Source organism: Dermacentor variabilis, chromosome 6 (assembly GCF_050947875.1).
Source record: "Dermacentor variabilis isolate Ectoservices chromosome 6, ASM5094787v1, whole genome shotgun sequence".
Lineage (NCBI taxonomy): Eukaryota > Metazoa > Arthropoda > Arachnida > Ixodida > Ixodidae > Dermacentor > Dermacentor variabilis.
This window is the reverse complement of record NC_134573.1, coordinates 86,421,835-86,440,016: the sequence shown is the minus strand read 5'-3', so window position 1 is coordinate 86,440,016 and position 18,182 is coordinate 86,421,835. Positions and strand designations below refer to the sequence as shown.

The 18,182-nt window shown below is 44.8% G+C and overlaps 1 protein-coding gene across 1 annotated transcript in view; it reads right to left on the bottom strand.

Annotated features, from left to right (window-relative positions):
• Positions 1-18,182, bottom strand: part of LOC142584919 (glutamate receptor ionotropic, kainate 3-like) — a 140,504-nt gene that overhangs the window by 73,689 nt on the left and 48,633 nt on the right. The window contains exon 2 of the mRNA XM_075695267.1: positions 5,619-5,834. Within this exon, the coding sequence (XP_075551382.1) occupies positions 5,619-5,834 (216 nt within the window). The remainder of the gene's footprint in view (positions 1-5,618; positions 5,835-18,182) is intronic.

The window sequence follows — 18,182 nt, the reverse complement described above, 5'->3', positions numbered from 1 at the left end:
ACGGCGCATTGCAAGTCAGCAAGGCAAGACAGCAGGGAGAAGTAAGCCCTCGGACAAACACACGAGCAGCGACCCTCTCCGCCGGGTGTGACACCATCGCATTGGCGCCTACCATTGGCCGAAAATGACGACACTTGAGCGGGCTCGCCGATTTGCCGAAAATGGCGTCACCTGAGCGGGCTCTCCCATTGGCCGAACGTGACGTGTCTTCGAGATGCCGAAGGGCTTAAAAGACCTAGACCGGGAGCAGCACTAGAGGATTCCTAGGGCATTCCTTGATTCATCTCTTTCGAGCTTCTTGCCACGGGCCGCAGCGTCCGAGTTGCTGCCGGCCCGTAATGACTTTTAAGACTGTTAATTGACTCTCACTGTAAATAATGTAAATAAACCTCCCAAGTTTTCATCCCGATGTCCTCCTCAACTCTTACACCATATACAGCTTCGCTGTAAAAAGTTACAGTTTCGCTCGAAAGGCGAAGCATACATTGCCATAGAAAATTAGGAGACAGCTTTACGGTGTAAGTCTAGTAGTTCCGTCGGCCGCGTAAACTTGTAAAGATAGGCATGCCATACTCGCGGACAACTTTCGGTGGCTGTGAAGGTAAAGCTATGGACGCGTGGGTGCTGCACATGTATTACCAAGCCAAGTAAGTAGTCCGGCAGCGTTTGACAGTGCTTTAGGTTGCTCGGAGCGGACGCTAAATCGATGCAGCTTCCACGTGCGACACTTTCGCGTTTTCCCGGACGCCGAAGGGACGAGCCGCCAATTCAGTAAGCTTTACACGCAGTGGTCTGTTCTGTCTTATTAAACTGCTGGTAATAAGAAATTTATGTCCTGTCTTCCGCGGGCTACGCTAACGTGGATTGAAACGCATGACTCTTTCCACAAGCGCTCTCACTTGTACGCGCTTTGCCTCCGTAGCTTTCTCTCACAGCCACAGAGAGTTGCCCACGAGTATAACTAAATTAACAAACATATTGTCACGCACGCGCAAGCCAACGTGAACGCAGTCAGGCTCACTGTCAAAACTCTGCTGTGAGGAAATGTGGCAGCAGCACCGAGCGAATTGACCTCCGTGCCGCCGGTCGCATCAGCGCGAAATACACTTTGAAAATACAACGCAGCATGGACTCCGCACCCGTCCCAGATGGCTTTCAAGATACAGCCTTGCGCACCACGGAAGGCGGCGGGCTTCCTCCCTGTTTTCCGCCGTTGCGTGCGCGAGATTGAGCCACCATCGTTGGCTCACCCTCGAACGCTTTTACTGGCACATACTTTATACGGCACGCGACGACTATTTTATCGCTCGTTGTCTTTTTCGGAACCTTACGGCGACGCCGAAGCCGACGGCAGAAATACGCCTGAAACAACCATATTAATACTATTATACTAAAGTTCCCGGTAAAGATTTCTGTTGCTCAACACGTGCTACATCAAACCGTTTTTCCGAGCATGAAAGCAACCCGCGAATATACGCAAAATTGACGCGCGACTGGCCACTCGAGACACTTTACGTGTATTCATGGGCTTATTTCATGCTCAAAAAAGAAAAAAAGAAAACACATTTATGTAGGAGGTACTCAGCAATAGAAAACTGTATTGGGAGTTTTTCATGTTGGTTTGCAATTTTCCCATTGACACTTTTCATCTAATTGCACTATTTGAGAAGTTGAATATTTAATTAAGGCTAATTATGTAATTAAGTGGAATGTAAAATTTGTTTGTGAGGAAGCAACATCCATACGCGGAAGCGGCACCCGCTGCTGCAGCCGTGCCGGCACCTCCAACGCGCGTGACGTCATAACCACAGAAGCACAGGCGCCGTTGTCACACTCGTTCCGCGTCTCATTATTCGTTGAACAGGATTTAACACAAATGAAGCGCATGAAGGCCAACTTGCTTCACTAGGATCACCTTTTTAATATATATATATATATATATATATATATATATATATATATATATATATATATATAATAGTGTTTTTCTAGCAATGTCGAATTTATGTTGATATATTTGTACCAAACATATTAAACTCGTTTAGATTGATTGTTAGAAGTTGGCGCCGTGCTTGAAGCCTGGTTCACCTTTGCCACGAGACGGCTCGGTATTGCAATATCTCTGGGATCCGCGCACGCATTCCTGTAGCCTACACGGACGTAAGCCTAGGGACGCATGCGGGGGATGCATACGGGGGCTCGAGGTAAGTAGCTTCGCTGGAAAAATAATCTGAGTGCCGGCAAGCGACGGCAAACAACGTTGCCCCGGTTCTGTCCTGCTACGTGGCATTTGCATATTTTGGAATCTTGGTACATGATATTTGGAACACCCTGTATAGTGCGGGTAGAGATTTAGTGGACGCTTGATGACATTATACGCATATGCTGAGATTAATCAACACTTGAATTGCGTGATATGTTCCAAATCGGCATTGAGTCCACCATTTCCGCAGCCTTCGCTTTTTGGGGTTTAGCATCCAATGGCTGATAATTTATTGCCAGTGCTTCACATGCTACTGTCTCAAATAAAAGCTGAAATAAAGCGAGTGCATAAAAAATGCATGCCAACTTGCCCGGTAGTTAGCTAATAAAATGTTCGTGCTCAGTCAAACATTTACAAGGCTGAATGTTTCTATTTTTCGCTATACCCTGCGAGGAGACACTCTTCACCCGTGCCCTCTTCTTCTGTATATCTAAAACCGTGGCAGAGTGAGCGCAGAGCTGACTGCACTATAAATTCTGTGCAGGTCACGAGGACTGCAGGGACCCCTGTGCGCGATGCTTATTGGCAGCTGCCATCACACCTTCAGTACTGAGGAACTGTTGGTTTCGGGATGCAGGTAGGATTGCGAATACGTGGATACGTACTGAGACGGTCCAGCTGTAACGTTTGTATGGGAGACTTTCCTGCGTCTTTATTCGGCGAAAGACCGACGCCGTAGGGTGAAATGTGTAAAGAATCTAGGTCCACATGCTACACGTAAGCGACTGTAAGCCGATCGCGTTTTGAGGATCGGTCCGGTTACGGCATGATTACACTTCCCCGAAGAACGGCTAGCGTTACAAAATGGCGGTTAGGCTGGATTATTGGTACGATAGCATACTATTGCAAACAGTGCGGGAACGGGACAGACAACAAGAGACCAGGGGCGGCTTGCACGAGCATTCAATAAATATAATAATGAAGTTTAGAGCGCGTTCTAAAATGTTCTATAGACAATGCCTAGCCCGCACCAGAACGCGCTCTTAAATTCGGTATTACTTTTGTTATTAAAAGTTCGCGCAAGCCGCCCCACCAGTTAATGGCGCTGATCTCCAGCAAGGTTTATTACACACGTGTTGAGAGGTATAACCATCGAAAACCAAGAAAAAGAACGCAAAATATATATCTCGCCAAATGAAAGTGGAATTAAGTACACAAAAGGCGAGGGACCGTAACCTTGCGGTCACATGGTTTTCATGTCGAATAACTGCAACTCCGAGCTTACGCATCAAGGGCTGAGCTTCACAGTGCTGAACGCTTCGATGATCTCGCGTGTGCCCTGACCTGCGTGGCTCTTAATGACTAACACTTCTTTGAATTTTCTACTGCACCTACGAGAACGTTGCTAGGGTGCTCCCGGAGGCGATTATTACTACACCAACCGGTGCACCCCACAGCTAAGAGGGATGTCATAGACGAAGCTCGCGATGAATCTAGTGAAGCATGGCTTGGGCAATCTCTCGCATTCTCTGTTCGACAGAAGGACATCTTCGTCGACCATCGTACATAAGGCGTTCAACTTGCTTGCCGCCGAGAAAACAACCGACACTCCGGCCTTGTCTTTAGCCTTCTTCCGCCTATAGCACAACCCACGCACACACGATATGCGGCTGTTTTCGATCCGTCAATCTTGTTTTTGTGGGTTCTTTTTTCCATAGGGCAGTTTTGTGAAATAGGCCTTCTGCCAGATGAACCAACTGACACCCTGAGAAGCCAGCTCGAGCCAGGCGTTGTAGCTGGACTGCGAAGCTGTTTTCAATCTCGTTTGAACAAGACCTTTTGCAGCGCACTGTTGAGGGCAGTTTTCGCGATTCCCCCATCTTCACTAATCCTGAGTGGGCTTACATAGACAGCAGGAGGCTTTTCACAACTCTGCTTTTGAGTGATGTACTTGCATCGACAAATGCTGGATAATTTCACGAGGACCTGAGAGGTCCTCGTCATCGGTCCTTGCGCGCGCTGAAGTGCGCGCGCAAGCGCAAATGAGCGTTCGTACGTTAGTAAGTGCAAAATTCGGCGCACAATAAAGGACTCTACGTAGTCAGAATTATGCGGAAGGCCCATGGCCTGCGCCATAACCAGTATCTCATTTTGGCATGGAAAAGGACTATATAGACACACACACACACACACACACACACACACACACACACACATATATATATATATATATATATATATACATATATATATATATATATATATATATATATATATATATATATATATGCATATATGACACATTTTCGATGGAACCGCTATACAGGATTGGCAGAAGTGAAAAAATGGTCTTGTGCACTTTTCACTGCTTCCGTTATTTTTACGCTCTATTTGGCACCACAAAGGCCACGTCGTCCTTTTACGAGAGCTGATATTTAGGCTTGTTGATAGAGATACATCGCCGAGAAACTGCAACTTCGCACATACAAATCCAGGAAAGATCCGCGCCATCGCCCCTACATATATATTTTGCGGCGTCCGTGCGAAGTGTGGCTGTGTCAGCTATGAAGTGGACCATTTCTTTAGGGCAAAAAAAAAAACTCGTACTAAATTTGTGCAGTAGTGTTTGCGGCCGCCCAACCTTGATTCTGTTCATAAAATTATGACTGCCTTAACATGTTCCGTGCAATTGATAAAGTAACTCAACCATGCATCCCTTACTCAATCAATGAAACCGTCATCAGCGCTTAGTTATTAACGCGATAGCGTTAAGGAGCTCGTGTCGCAGAAAAGCCGGTGTCGTCGGCGTCGGTGTCGGTGTCGGCGTCGGCGTCCGCGGCGTTGGCCGTGAGCGATAAAGCACGGCAGGCACTTCATAAATAAAAAGCAACTTCCAAGATGGGCTGGGTGGGAATCGAACCAGGGTCTCCGGAGTGTGAGACGGAGACGTTACCACTGAGCCACGAGTTCGATGCTTCAAAGCGGTACAAAAGCGCCTCTAGTGAACGCGGTGTTGCCTTAGAAACGAGCTGTTTCTGAGGCTCAGGCGTGCGTCGCTTTCTCAGGCGCACATTTCGTTGTCGCGCCGAACGCTGCGTTGCTCGACGCTCAACGCGTCCGATGCGGGGCGCGTAGTCGCTGCGCCGTAGCCCATTGTCTTACACCCCTTGGCGGGTCGACGGGAACGCTGTCGCGTTCCACTCTTGAAGGCGAAGCTTAAGCGTCCTCCAATTTTTCTGACGTTGATGGAGCACTACTCGTGACAAATCGGGCGTTTGGCTTTTTATGCTGAGCCGCATATTGTGACACTGGAAAACATCAGCCCGTACGAGCCACCACGTCTTTTTCTTTGCGCTTCGGGCGTTCAATGGACCACTGCCTATTCGGAGCCTAAGAATCTCGAAATTCCCCGTACCTTTCTTTGAAGATCGGAAGAGGTCCTCCGGCTCTAGTCTCACGGCTGCCAGGCTCAGGTGGGGGGTCCTTGGCCTCGCGTTCGCTGCCTGAGTGCCACTTTCTCCATGTTCGGACAGGTCTTCTCCGGCATCGCTTGCGTTTATATTCGCCCTATCCAGCGCCTGCGAAAGTAGCTTAGCCTCCTCCGACGACCAGGCATGGTCGTACACGACACCTGCAAGCGACAAGACCAAAAGGTAATCTATTAAAAAGGTCATGTTACTATACTAATTTATTTCAGCCGAGTCACACAAATCGCCAAAACAGGTTTTCATGCCGATGAGCTTGATCAAAACATTAGAACGGTATGAAACGCAGAGTGTGAGTTACTTCAATTTTCCTTATGGAGGCTGGTCAGGCAGCCAGCGCCTAAGCCACTTATTCGAGGTGCCTATATAAGAAGGCATACCATAGTTTTCTATGTTTCGACTAAAAGCGGCAAGATAAAAGAACCAAAAGAACAGAAAACCAAATGTGAACGCTAGACCAGGGGGCGTCCACGAGCGAACTTACGCAAAACCGATAAATCATCGCCCTGCATATATATATCAATATCTGCAAAGGTTCAATCGAACTGAGTCCCCGCGAAAGCGTATAGAATTTATTCCGCCATCTGAGGCGGAACTTCTTCGTGGGGGAAGCATTTCATGTTTTGTTATATATAAGTACGTATGTTAAATACGAAGGGTTCCTGCAATATTTCCATTTTTTTCAAATTCTCCGAACTTATTTGTAATAATCAAAAGTACTAAATCATCAATTCTCCGTTATCTATACACAATATCCAAAAGACGTCTAGATGAATGCCATATGTAGCCTCAACTGGAGATTGGGACTTATGCACCCGCAGATTTTCGCCCGTATATCCTTCGAAGAAATAAGAAAGGTCACACAGCTCTTAGCGAGCAAAACCATACCAAAAGTGGTTCGGTTGCAGGGAATCTCTTCAGCGAAATTCTAGAATACCGACACAAATTAACTGTTACTTACAACCCCTTTCTCACAGTGACGAGCCTATTGGATATGCTTTTTTTGTTAGTGCTGGGATAATCCAATTTTCATTCCGTTAGATGTGCGTTCGGAGCCTCCGCATTGTTTATAAAGTATTATTCTATTCATAATGTTCGCAGAGAGATTTCCCAAGCGAAGCAACAAATCACTGTTTATGTTGGCTACAGTAAAAAAAGTTATACTGGCCGAAAAGGACTGCACCACCATACTCATCCGTGCATTTTATTTTTTATTTTATTTTTTTGCGGATGGGGGAGCAGCGGTGGAAGGCGAGCGCTGCTGGAGATGTGCGAGCAAGAACACGCTGCATTTTCTCGCATCCTGCGCGTAACGAGTGTTCTGCCTGAAACAGTGCAGGCAAGGGCAAACCGAACGGGACCAGGCCATTAGTGCCTCCGAGTTTCGAGAACCGATTTATAGGATGCGTTTGTATATCTTTAGTAGTCGAGACAGTTTCCCTTGTCTGCTTATGCTTCGCTACAATTGAGGGCTCACATCGTTACGAGAATAAATAGATTTTTGGCATTACTTGTTCTGCAAACGTATGCACGCGTTCATACTATGATTTTATTATCCTAATGTCTTAGCAATAACACCTACACCATTCCTCTATTTTTACGTGCTTCTGATTTGGAATACAAAGTGAAAAGTATTTGATGTTCAATTCGTATTCTGTTCCAGAGAATATGCAATATGAAATCCTCGAATATTATTTCTCTTGAATACAACGAACCCGAATATCACTTACAGATAATAGGGCGATATCTCAAATTAAGCAGTGACACATCTGAATGACTCTTGTTCGAGAGCGCATGGGATGGCTGATAAAGGCACCAGTTCATGAGCTTACGTACGGGTTAGGTTTATTTCTCTTAACTCAATAAGCGTTCCTCTCCTTCAGGCATCGCCATTTAATTATGTCAATTTAGCTACAATAATTTATTTATTTGACCAATGTCACCACGCTTGACACCACCTGACATTGATATTAGGTGCTGGAGAATCACAGTTAGCTCGTTCAACGTTGAAGCCGGACACTATGTACCGGCGCTACCATGCTGTAGGTTTGTTTCATTAATGCCATTATATGGTATTCCTATTATTCCTATTTTATTTTTTATTTGTTGATCAATTACAAGCTGGTCAGTAGGAGACAGAGCATCCTATTGCGAGCGGCATTGATGTATGAAATAGTGTTCATAGGCGTTCTGTATAGCTAATTTAGTCTACGCCAGTTTTCTAAATTACTTTGTTGAATAATGAGAAAATTTCATATTCCAACTTTATTTATAATTACGTTTTTTTCTGAAATGATTCTGCTTTATTCAATTCTTACTTTTTATTCAGATAGCCCCACTCTATACTAATGAAAGCACGATAAAAGACAGGGGGTTCCTCAACTGGTCTGTAAAAACGCTGTTGTCCAGGCTGATCGCCTTTTTAACTGTAAATTGTTTCATTATGGTGCCCTACATCACGGCGTATTTTAGTACCCTATACGAACTTGTAGCTGAGGTATTTGGTGATCCAAGTTCGTAATTTGCTTCAGGGAGCAAGAGCAAGAGCACCCTCATGCACACACGCACGCACCCGCAAAGGAAATGCCGCAAGAAAAGTCGCCCGCATGCCGTTTTTCACAGACGCACTTTTTAGAGCGTTCGATTGAAAAAAAGTGGGGATCATCCGTTTTGGGGGCACTTTTGTGCTTACGTGAGTGTACGTGTAGGCGAGTCTGTCTTCTTGCGCTTGGAACCAAGTTTTGAAAGAATTTCATTGTCCTGGTGTGCGTTCTTGTGAAACGTCGGAATAATTGTCAGTGTATGCTGTAGTCTGATGTGAACAGGAACTCGCTTGTTCGGGAATCTACTGACATGCTTCCTAACAGATTACTTAACATAATAAAGCTGCTGCATGAGGGTAATAACGAATATAAAGATTTACTGAAATTTGCATGGCTTATCGGATTTCTAGGTGTAATCATATTGGGGTGACAGCAATGTCGACAAAGTCAGCTGCCAATAGGGCTTAATGCTTTCCCACACGAGTTCACAGTATTGGTATTACGCTTTGATTAGTTGAAAATATCCGCTCCCCATTTTTTTCCTTTTTTGAGTCGAGACTTTTGCCATTGAATCTCCTGACACCTTGAAGTCAAAGTTTCTTCAACATATTTCTAATCTGGCATGGCACCAAAGGTAATGCCTCCTGACGTGACCCTATAATTTCAATATTTTCCCTCATCATCGTTGCTTAAATATGTAATGCTTTAAGCGCGCTTCATATTTATTATGTGATATTTTTCTTTGTGAACACTCGCATATACACAAAAAGGTGTAATTTACTTTTGGGACCACTGAAACTTCTGTTTCTTGATTCGATTATTTTCGCCGGCTGAAAACTTTTGTCAGTGAGTTATCTTGCACACTGTGCCTCTATAGTATGTTGAAGAGCGTTGTTTTGCTCTTCTTAAATTGGCATATTTTTCCACGAACAAGCGCGCTGCTTTACAGTCGCTCTAATTTGTTATGCAGGAGTGAAAATGATGATGAGCGTCTGTGGACGTGAATATGAAAGCGAGAAGCAGCGGCAGTAAATGACGCGAGCAGAAATGTGAGCGCTCTTGTTTATGTTTAATTTATAAGCCTTCATTCGATGGGCTTCGCATATTATTTCATATCCTTGTTAACGAATTTCAATGAAGTTGTGTTCCTAACGATCGCCATTCTCTTGCAGCCAGCGTGTCCATGTGCCACATAACGTATTTTTGTGCATCTACCTACATCATTGTCATCAGTAATAGTGTTCACCCTTACAACAGTGCCGCTCTCCATACGGAATCAGCAGCGTACAAGCTGCCGAGACCATCAGCTATTGAGTAACTTCCTCGGCGGCTGTAGCGCTACTACCCACGATTGTCGGAAGCGTTACTGCGTCACCGAACAAGTCCTCAATAGATAATATATTCAAACAGCGAGCGGCGTTAATGTGGTTCAGTGACGCCTTAGTTCCGAGTCTAATGGCAGCAGCTGCTCCTCGTTATCACACCACGGAAAGAAAGCAATGACCCAGCCGCGTTATGTGTTCGACAGCTCCTGTTCGACAACTCCTGCAAGCTAAAGCGCGTAGAAAATGCCTTAGATTACGAAGGAATTATTTGACTGTGGTCGCCTCGATGGAGAGCAGCTGTAGGTTGGTGCCAGGCTTTCACGCGAACTCCTTCGCGCCCAAGTACGGTACATGGTTGCGCAACATGACTATACACTTGCTTCAGTTTGTGCTTCAGAGATGTGGCGCTTGTTTTTGGTGCATTATCAGCGAAGTTCTTTCTGTTACGTTCTGCGCCTTTGTAGTTCTTTCCATGGCACACATTTAGCACAATAGCTAGAATCAGCCCATACCTGGATAAGCTCTAGCATATTTTGTACTTGAGAATGTGCACACTCCTCGATTTTATATCTGTACTGGTAAACTGATCAAGACCCCGTCATCCACCATAAGCGTCCGGATCCCGTCAACGAAGACCGCGGTATCAAAGCAGCTCAGCCATAGAGCAACTACGACAACTACTGGGCTGGCTGCACTCCTGGCAGCCTTGACATATATTTTGCAACAGTCTGCTCGTGAGTGGGTGAAATTAAGTGGTTCACACGCGGCTCTTCAATGTTTGAGATAACCATGCCTCCAACACTACTTAACGCTTGACATAAGTGCTTTCGCACAATGACCTGCGAGTCAAGTCACAGTGTTGGGCTGTAGTGGTGGCCCTACCAGTGCAGTATAGTCAGCAAAGCCCCATCTTACCAGTTCAGGTGACCAGGTGACCAGTTCTGGTCACCTGGTCACCTGATCACCTGGCACACACAGTGACTCCTCCAAACTCAACCTGATACCATTTTCTATAATTTACGCAGTGGCGCTTGTGTGAGCCATTGCTAACTGTCATAATGTAGTCTATGGTGTAACAGAGAGCGTCAATGTGAAGAACTTGTCTTTTTCGGTTACAACTACAACTCTCATATGCTACGTTGTCTGAATAGCATTGTCTCACATGCATTCGTCACATTTTCTTCAAAGTTGCACATCAGACACTAGTGATTGAAAATTCACATTCCGGCTTGCCCCCGTGTCCCACCTGTGATGTTGACGAGGACTGATGCCGTGTCGGTTGTGTTTAAGTAGGTTTTGCCGCTCCATTGGCTTTGTGACCAGTGCATATTTGGGTTGTGTTGAACTGCTTGCTTCTAACACAAAATAATGAGGCTATACGGTATTCGCCCACGTACGCAAAATAATTTTGGTAACTGGGCCCATCTGAGCTGAGTAATTGAATGTCGAAATATTTTTGGTGATAAAGAAACCAGGTAAACAACATAAAAAGGGATATGGCCTGATAATATTTTTCAATTAACTTTCTTTTTTTGGAGCCTCGAAGATTGAGTGCCGAGAGGTGGTGTGTCACTTTGGCGAGCATAATCATTGTAAAGAATAACGAACAAACGATGCCCTGTGTTTCACCTTCGCTAAAATACGGTAGAATCTATTATACCTATATTGTTATACCTATACAGTATGTCCCAGAAAAGAAAACGTTTTTGATGCGAAACCACCAAATGGCCCGTTGCGCGAGAAAGCCGGCGTCTGTAGCAGCGAAACGGCACCTAAATTGCCATTGGCTGCGACGCCACGTCACGAGCTTTTCTCGACGAAGCAGAGCCGGAGAATAGTAACACCAGGTGCTGCAATACCGCGCCAGGTGTTGCGTGAGGGGAGAGTGGAACATTACTGCTCTCGTACTTATAACACATAACAAATGTTTAGGGGTCCTTGGATTTCTTTTTCGCAAAGCAGCAACCTTGATAACTATCACGTATATTGGCGCGATAGCCTTAAGGGCCCCGTGTGGCAGAAAATTCGGCGTCGGCGTGCGGCATCAGCTGTCGTTTCAGGAATAATCACTCGGAACCGTGCATACCGAACTAGGCAGGCCCTCTGTGTAGAGCGAAGAAATAACTGAAGTAAGCGAAGTTCTCAAAGCAAAATTCATCGGAAAAATCACATAGTGCGACTTACAGACAACCTACACACAAGATAGCGCCGGATTGTAATTTGAGTATATCAGAAAACATATAACACTGCTACGCAGAAACTCACACACAAACCCCTTTTAATGCGATAGCATTATCCAGCTAACATTTGAAGTCTGCCTTAGCAGGAGTGAGGGAGTCCGCTTGGATCCTTGCACACCATAAAAAAATGCCTGCACAGCTCGCCTTCGTCCCTAGCGTTCACCGCCAGCGTCCCTCGATAGATATTACGGCTGCATAAGCTGCACTTGCCGGGAAGCGTCAGAAGCACTCGGCAATCTTTCAATGCTATTGCGTTCCACTCTTGAAGGCGCAGCTTAAGCTCCCTATATATATATATATATATATATATATATATATATATATATATATATATATATATATATATATATATATATATATATATATATATATATATATATATATATATATATATATGAAATAAATTTGGAAGCATCGCTTTGCAGCAAGCGTAATTGCCCCAACCATAGGCATCGTAAGAAAATGTGGAGGCCGCTTAAGCTTTGCCTTTAAGAGTGGAACGCGATAGCCTTGAAAGATTGCTGAGTGCTTCTGACACTTCCCAGCAAGTGCAGTTTATGTAGCCGTCTCGAGTCTCGAAACGCTGGCGGTGAATGCCAATGACGAAGGCGAGCTGTGTAGTTATTACGTTTTATTGTGTGCAAGGAACCGAGGGGGCTCCGTCGCTCCTACTAAGACAGACTTAATACGGCCGCGTTTTAAGCCTGTACATATATATATATATATATATATATATATATATATATATATATATATATATATATATATATATATATATATATATATATGATTTTCCAATATCACTTAAAAGAAGCGTGAGCTATGCAGCGTGGTAGCGCATTCGCTTTTTCCTCTTGAACTTGATATAGTGCAAAAAATTGTTATGAGAGAGCTGCCATGGAATTTAATGGAATTGAAAACTTTTGTATGCTCCTTTATACGAGGGTCCCGAACCTTAGAGATGCATATACCTGTGGGCATCAGAATTAGCGACATAATTTACTATTTTTGCTACTTTACTAACCAAAGGCGGAACTCACAAATACTTTGGTCGTAACTTCTCTTCTCCAACAAGTTGTATCTACGAATCTTTCGCAAAATCTTGCTAACTTGCATAAAATGTATCATAGTTTACACATCATACGCACACTACGAGCGCGTGAAGTTCCAGAACTGTGCTAATCGCAATAAAATTACGTGTTATCAGTAATTTACGAAGCATTTCTCAGTTATATTCACACAATAACTTGGCCGGTTCGGTAGGCCTTTCAACTCGGCAACTGTAGTACCAACTGGAACTGCCGTATAGGAACTAAAACTTGGCTGGCGTGCTACGCCATAGTTCACCCACGTTCGGCTATTTACCACGATCTGGCGTTCTCTCAAAAACATAAAATCATAGATAATGCAGGGGTGCGTTTAGTTATGGGATATGTCTAATTCGTTGCAATGTGAAACAATAGCAGTTCTATGGAATACTCCGTGCCTTTTCCACTGCGATTGCCGCTCCTTTTATCGACCAGCTACGAAAATCCTTTCCAAGTGCGTCGTCTTACTCTTACGCGAGTCGATTGAAACGATTGCCTGAGGGTCCTCTCGGTGATTTTTCGTGATTTTGTAAACGCGATCCAGAGTGGATACTTTTCTTCTTTAGTGGTTACGAACATGGCCTCCTCCTGATGGTTTCCGTCTTGCTGCGAGATAGCGTCTCAAGTCTTCCGTCAAGGTTTCCTTGCGTTTCCTGTCAGAGTTCGGCAACGACGCACTGCACTCTGTGTCGCAATCTCATCTCAAGCCAATTGACGGCCGGTAATGGCTTCCCCGAGGCAAGCACACAATTAGTACTCCTGACAAGGTCGAACATCCTTCCCGCAGGGTGCCTCTATCAGTTTTATCCCTTCCTCTCTATTTGAAATGGGCTGCAGTTGCACCGAAATGCCAGCGAGATTGTGTAGTGAACGAGATTAGAAGAGCCTTATTTTGAAATGTGGGGAGACAAATCAGCGCTGCACCATAACGAAAATACACGTGGGAAGATACGAAGACCGCCTTGTTTTATTCACGGTGCTATAGCTGCCACTGCATAGGCCAGACCGTTACGAATGCACTTTCGTGCCTTTGATAACAACATATGACTCAATATTTCGAACGCGCCTTCTTGTGCATTTGTCATTATCGAGGGCCTCTAGAAGAAGAAAAAGGTGTGAACGTTATTTAAAAAATGTCTCTAATATGTGCCATCGGCCGGGTATCCCATTGAAGGCGTTGACGGCACATGCCAACTTTCCTGTAATCACAATGACTCATAATCATGATGAAATGTAATCATAAGGACTTCGCACGACTTCACGTGACAAGGAGAAACAGCTTCAATTGCAAAGAATTGACTGCGCAAAAGAATAAATACGGACCTAAAAGAGCGCATGTCGTGATTAAAAAGCTATATATTATTAGTAAAAAATACGATGATCAGCTAGATTTTTAACCCTTGACGTTACAGGCTAAAACATTTGAAAAGCAAATTCGGTGCTATCGCACCTTCAGTGACCATGCATAAATGAAACAGAAAACATTCTTAATATGGCCTCACTGTAGTTGTCAATATTTTATCAAATGTGTCTAGTACACAAATTAGCAACTAACGTGTAAACGGCCTGCACACAAAACGTAATGAAAACCAATGTTTAGCTAAATAATTTTAAAAAAATTATCATATCATCCGCTCGACCTCATATAAAATGAAACATTATATTATTATCTGAATTTATAATTTAAGTATGTCTTTCCGTTCCTGTTCTGTAAGCTCACAGCCTTTCCAGCAGCTTGACATAATGGAAACATCTTTCTATAAAAAATAAAAACGCCCGAGGCCATTTGAAGTGTCCTGTAGAAGCGCCAAGCGCTAGCTTCAAGTCTGTTGAATTTTTGTTTTGTAGTTGAATACTTGCTCTTGGATGCGCCTGCTCGCTTTGGTGCCACATGGAAGACGCTTGAACTGCGGCTTTCTTATAGAAGAATGTACTGTTCGGCGCCAGAGCGTTTGTTGACATTTCCCGGCGGTGTTTGTTCCTCTCGGAAGCAAACGCAACAAAAGCTTTCGACTTAACGACTTATCTGCGCCATCGCCCGAAGGCCATTTGCCGCCGCTAGTGCAACAGCGGAAAGCCGCATGCAGAGACTTGTCTCAGAAGCGGAGGCAGTCTTGCCACTGAAGTACGCGCGCGTATTTGAGTCAGGTAGCTCCGGTCACATTTCTTGAGGCCTGTAATCTGAGCGCTTCTAAAGTTCGTACATACTTGTAATATCCCAAGACCGAGAGCAACAGAACTTTGTTTTATGCTTCTTCTTCCTCATCTGCTACTGCCGTTGCCAGTAGAAGCAGTTCTTCGTCTGCTTTTGTCCTTTGGGTCACGCCACCCTCCCTGACATTGTTTTGTCCTTCCCCTGGATATAAGGAATAACATCGCTGATGGCTGCTACTTTCATGGCACCATCTTCCGTCATGTACCTGGTGGTTCTGAGTATTGCGTCTTTTGTAGCCGTTTTCATTACTTTAAACGGTGCCGCAAGCATTGTTAGCGCAGCCATAGCTATCCCATATTAAAATCAGAGTGCCCAAATTAATAGGAGTATTGTTGTTTTGGCGCTTGTAAATTGCTCGCTTGAGCGCTTCCCTGTGTTTTGTTTGCTTCTCTGCCGTTTTCTTGGTCTCCTCAAAGCGAAGGTTTTCTTTAAACCGAGTAAGTCCTCTGTAGGCAAGTATGTTGGCTCACCGAAGGTAGCATATTGAGGACTTGATACCAAAGCACATCTATGGGACCTGTTGTGATGCCACACGGCTGCTTGAAGACAACATGTCTTCCCTCCTGGAATTCTGGGTGCATAATTATATATTATTTCATGTCTCGTATGACAGGAGCCCATTAGCTGACGGAAAGCAATGTTCTGTAGCGCCCACTGTGCAAGTGTCTGGCTCTTGAACGCTGAACATTGCCAGGCACTACGGATTTCATTCGCTTAAGCACGTCTCTATTCAGTAGCGCTATAATAGTTTGTGCATTCACCTTAACCGACTTGGTAGCCACGAACCTTGAGTACGATCTTTGAGAATTCGTTAGTGCATTCTTTTCACATCTTCTAATTTTTTCCCTTTAGTTCGGCTAAGTCAAAAGTGAACTGTCGCAAATGACACATTTGAATGAAGTGGGCATATGATAATGTCCGTTTTCTACTTAAACTGGCCCTTGATGAGTTAACGCTCATGGCAGTAGCTGATGTAATCACCAATATCTTTCTGGGCCATGTAAATCTTCTCAACTTGTAGTAGGTTCGCCAAAAACCATCCTGCCTTATTTACTTTGGGTTGTAATGGTAGAGATCAAGAACCTTTCGTACGGAAGTAGCAGGAACATTAGACGTTCCTCCTATGGGCATCAATTGCTCGGTACCTTTGTATATTTTGATAAAGTGTACAATTTCCTCGTTCCCACAGCTACGGATAACTGGAAGTCGAGAAAGTGCGTGAGCATATGACAATTCTTTCCCCCTTCGCTGTAGCACTTCAAAAAATAAAACTTCCGATTCATGAATCAATGGGTATCTCATTGTTTCGCTGGAGAAATATTTATCAAATGGGGATGCGCCTGATGACCAGTGAATAGTTTACATTTTGAGCCTACGAGGTAAAATCGAAAATACGTAATTACTAGCACAACCACCAATGCCTCCTTCTTTTTTATTGCGATATGGACACTGGAGACGGATTTCTGCCGTCGGCGTCAGCGTGAGGTTCCGTATGAGTGAAGGCGTGTGAAGGTGAGCCGGCGAACGCGGTTCAATCTCGCGTGAGCGAGAGAGGAGCGCGGCCCGGATGCGTGCCCTCTCTCGTGGCGCGCGAGGCAGAGGGGGTGAGGCGAGGCAAGAGGGCCGTTCTTCGTCCGCGGCTGCTACGGTGCCTCGATGTTCTCCTTGCTCGCCGCGCCGTACAGAGCGGACACAAGCGCGACGTCTACTACGGCGTTGGCCACGCGAATCGCGGACGACGTAGTAGACGCCTTTGGCGGGCGCCGTAGGGACGCGTTGCTGGCGCTTGTGCCTTGAAAACGGTCTGTGACATGGCTAAAGTGCGCATCCGCGCGGGCCTCATCTTCGAAGCGATCTGCGATGTTTGTAGAGTGCACGCAGTGCTGGTAGCTTCGTATGCGCTGTGCTTTTAACGTTTCTACACGCTGAAGCGGCAGATGCACGGAGGTGAATTGGCTCGCAGCTGCTGCCGCGATTCCCAACTCCACCGTTTTCACAGAGAGTTTCGTCAAGCGATGCGTGTTCATGTTTACTTGTGTGCGCGTGTCACCGTGCTGGTTAATTCAGTTACAACACGTTGGCAGGCTAGTTGGTTTGAATTTGTGATATAATGTGTAAGCGCGCCTGAACAACGACGTAGAAAGAAGCAGACACACAAACGTAGCGCTGTTTCCGTGTGTCTGTTTCTTTCTACGTCCTCGTTCAGTCACGCATACGCATTGTGTCATTGTTAATTTGGTTAGTAAGAGAATGTTTACAGAACTGCACCAGCCAAAGTTAGAAGCATCTGTCGTAAGTTCAAACGGGTCAGTGAAATTACGTAGCGTGAGGACCGTGCCTGACGATATGGCTGGTAGTAAATCACTGTACTCCTTTTCACATGCATCGGTCTAAATAAAATCTGTATTCCTCTCTAACATGCTATTCAACGGCTTCGCTCGTATGGTGAAGCCCTTTATGAAGTTCTTAAGATGTCCTCCGAGCCCAAAGAAAATTGCGTGCGTGTTTAGATTATCCGTCTTTTTCGTATAGAAAGCGTCCAATGAATGTAATTTTTACCTTTAAGAACTCACACTTTTTAAATTCAGTTTAAGTTGCTCTATGCGATCAAAACAGCAGTAAAGTTTTCAGTGTGTGAAGCTTTGTCTTTAGAGTAGACTAAGAGAAAAGAAATAGACTAAAAGAAAAGGCTTCAAAACGCCATTCATCGCTTTTTGGAACCCGGCAGCACTGATCGTCCACCCGAAAGGTAAGCGACTGTATTTATATACGTCAAAGCGAGCGATAAAGGCCGCGTACTTCTTATGTTTCTCCGATACTAACGAATGTAGCGTATTTTGGATGCAAGGGCCAAGTATGACCAGAGATTGCAAGGCCAGTGTTAATGAATTTGAAGTGAAGCGATCAATTACGAGCAGTTCTTTTAACAAATTTCAGGCTCCAAATCAAGATTCCGCTTCAAAATTCACTAGAACTTAACTTTCTCTATCAAGTGCAACACATTTCATTAACATCTGTCCAGGGGTTATCTCAGAAGAGCGTTTCTGCGTTTTACATGTATTTGAATAGGCCGCATCGGAGTT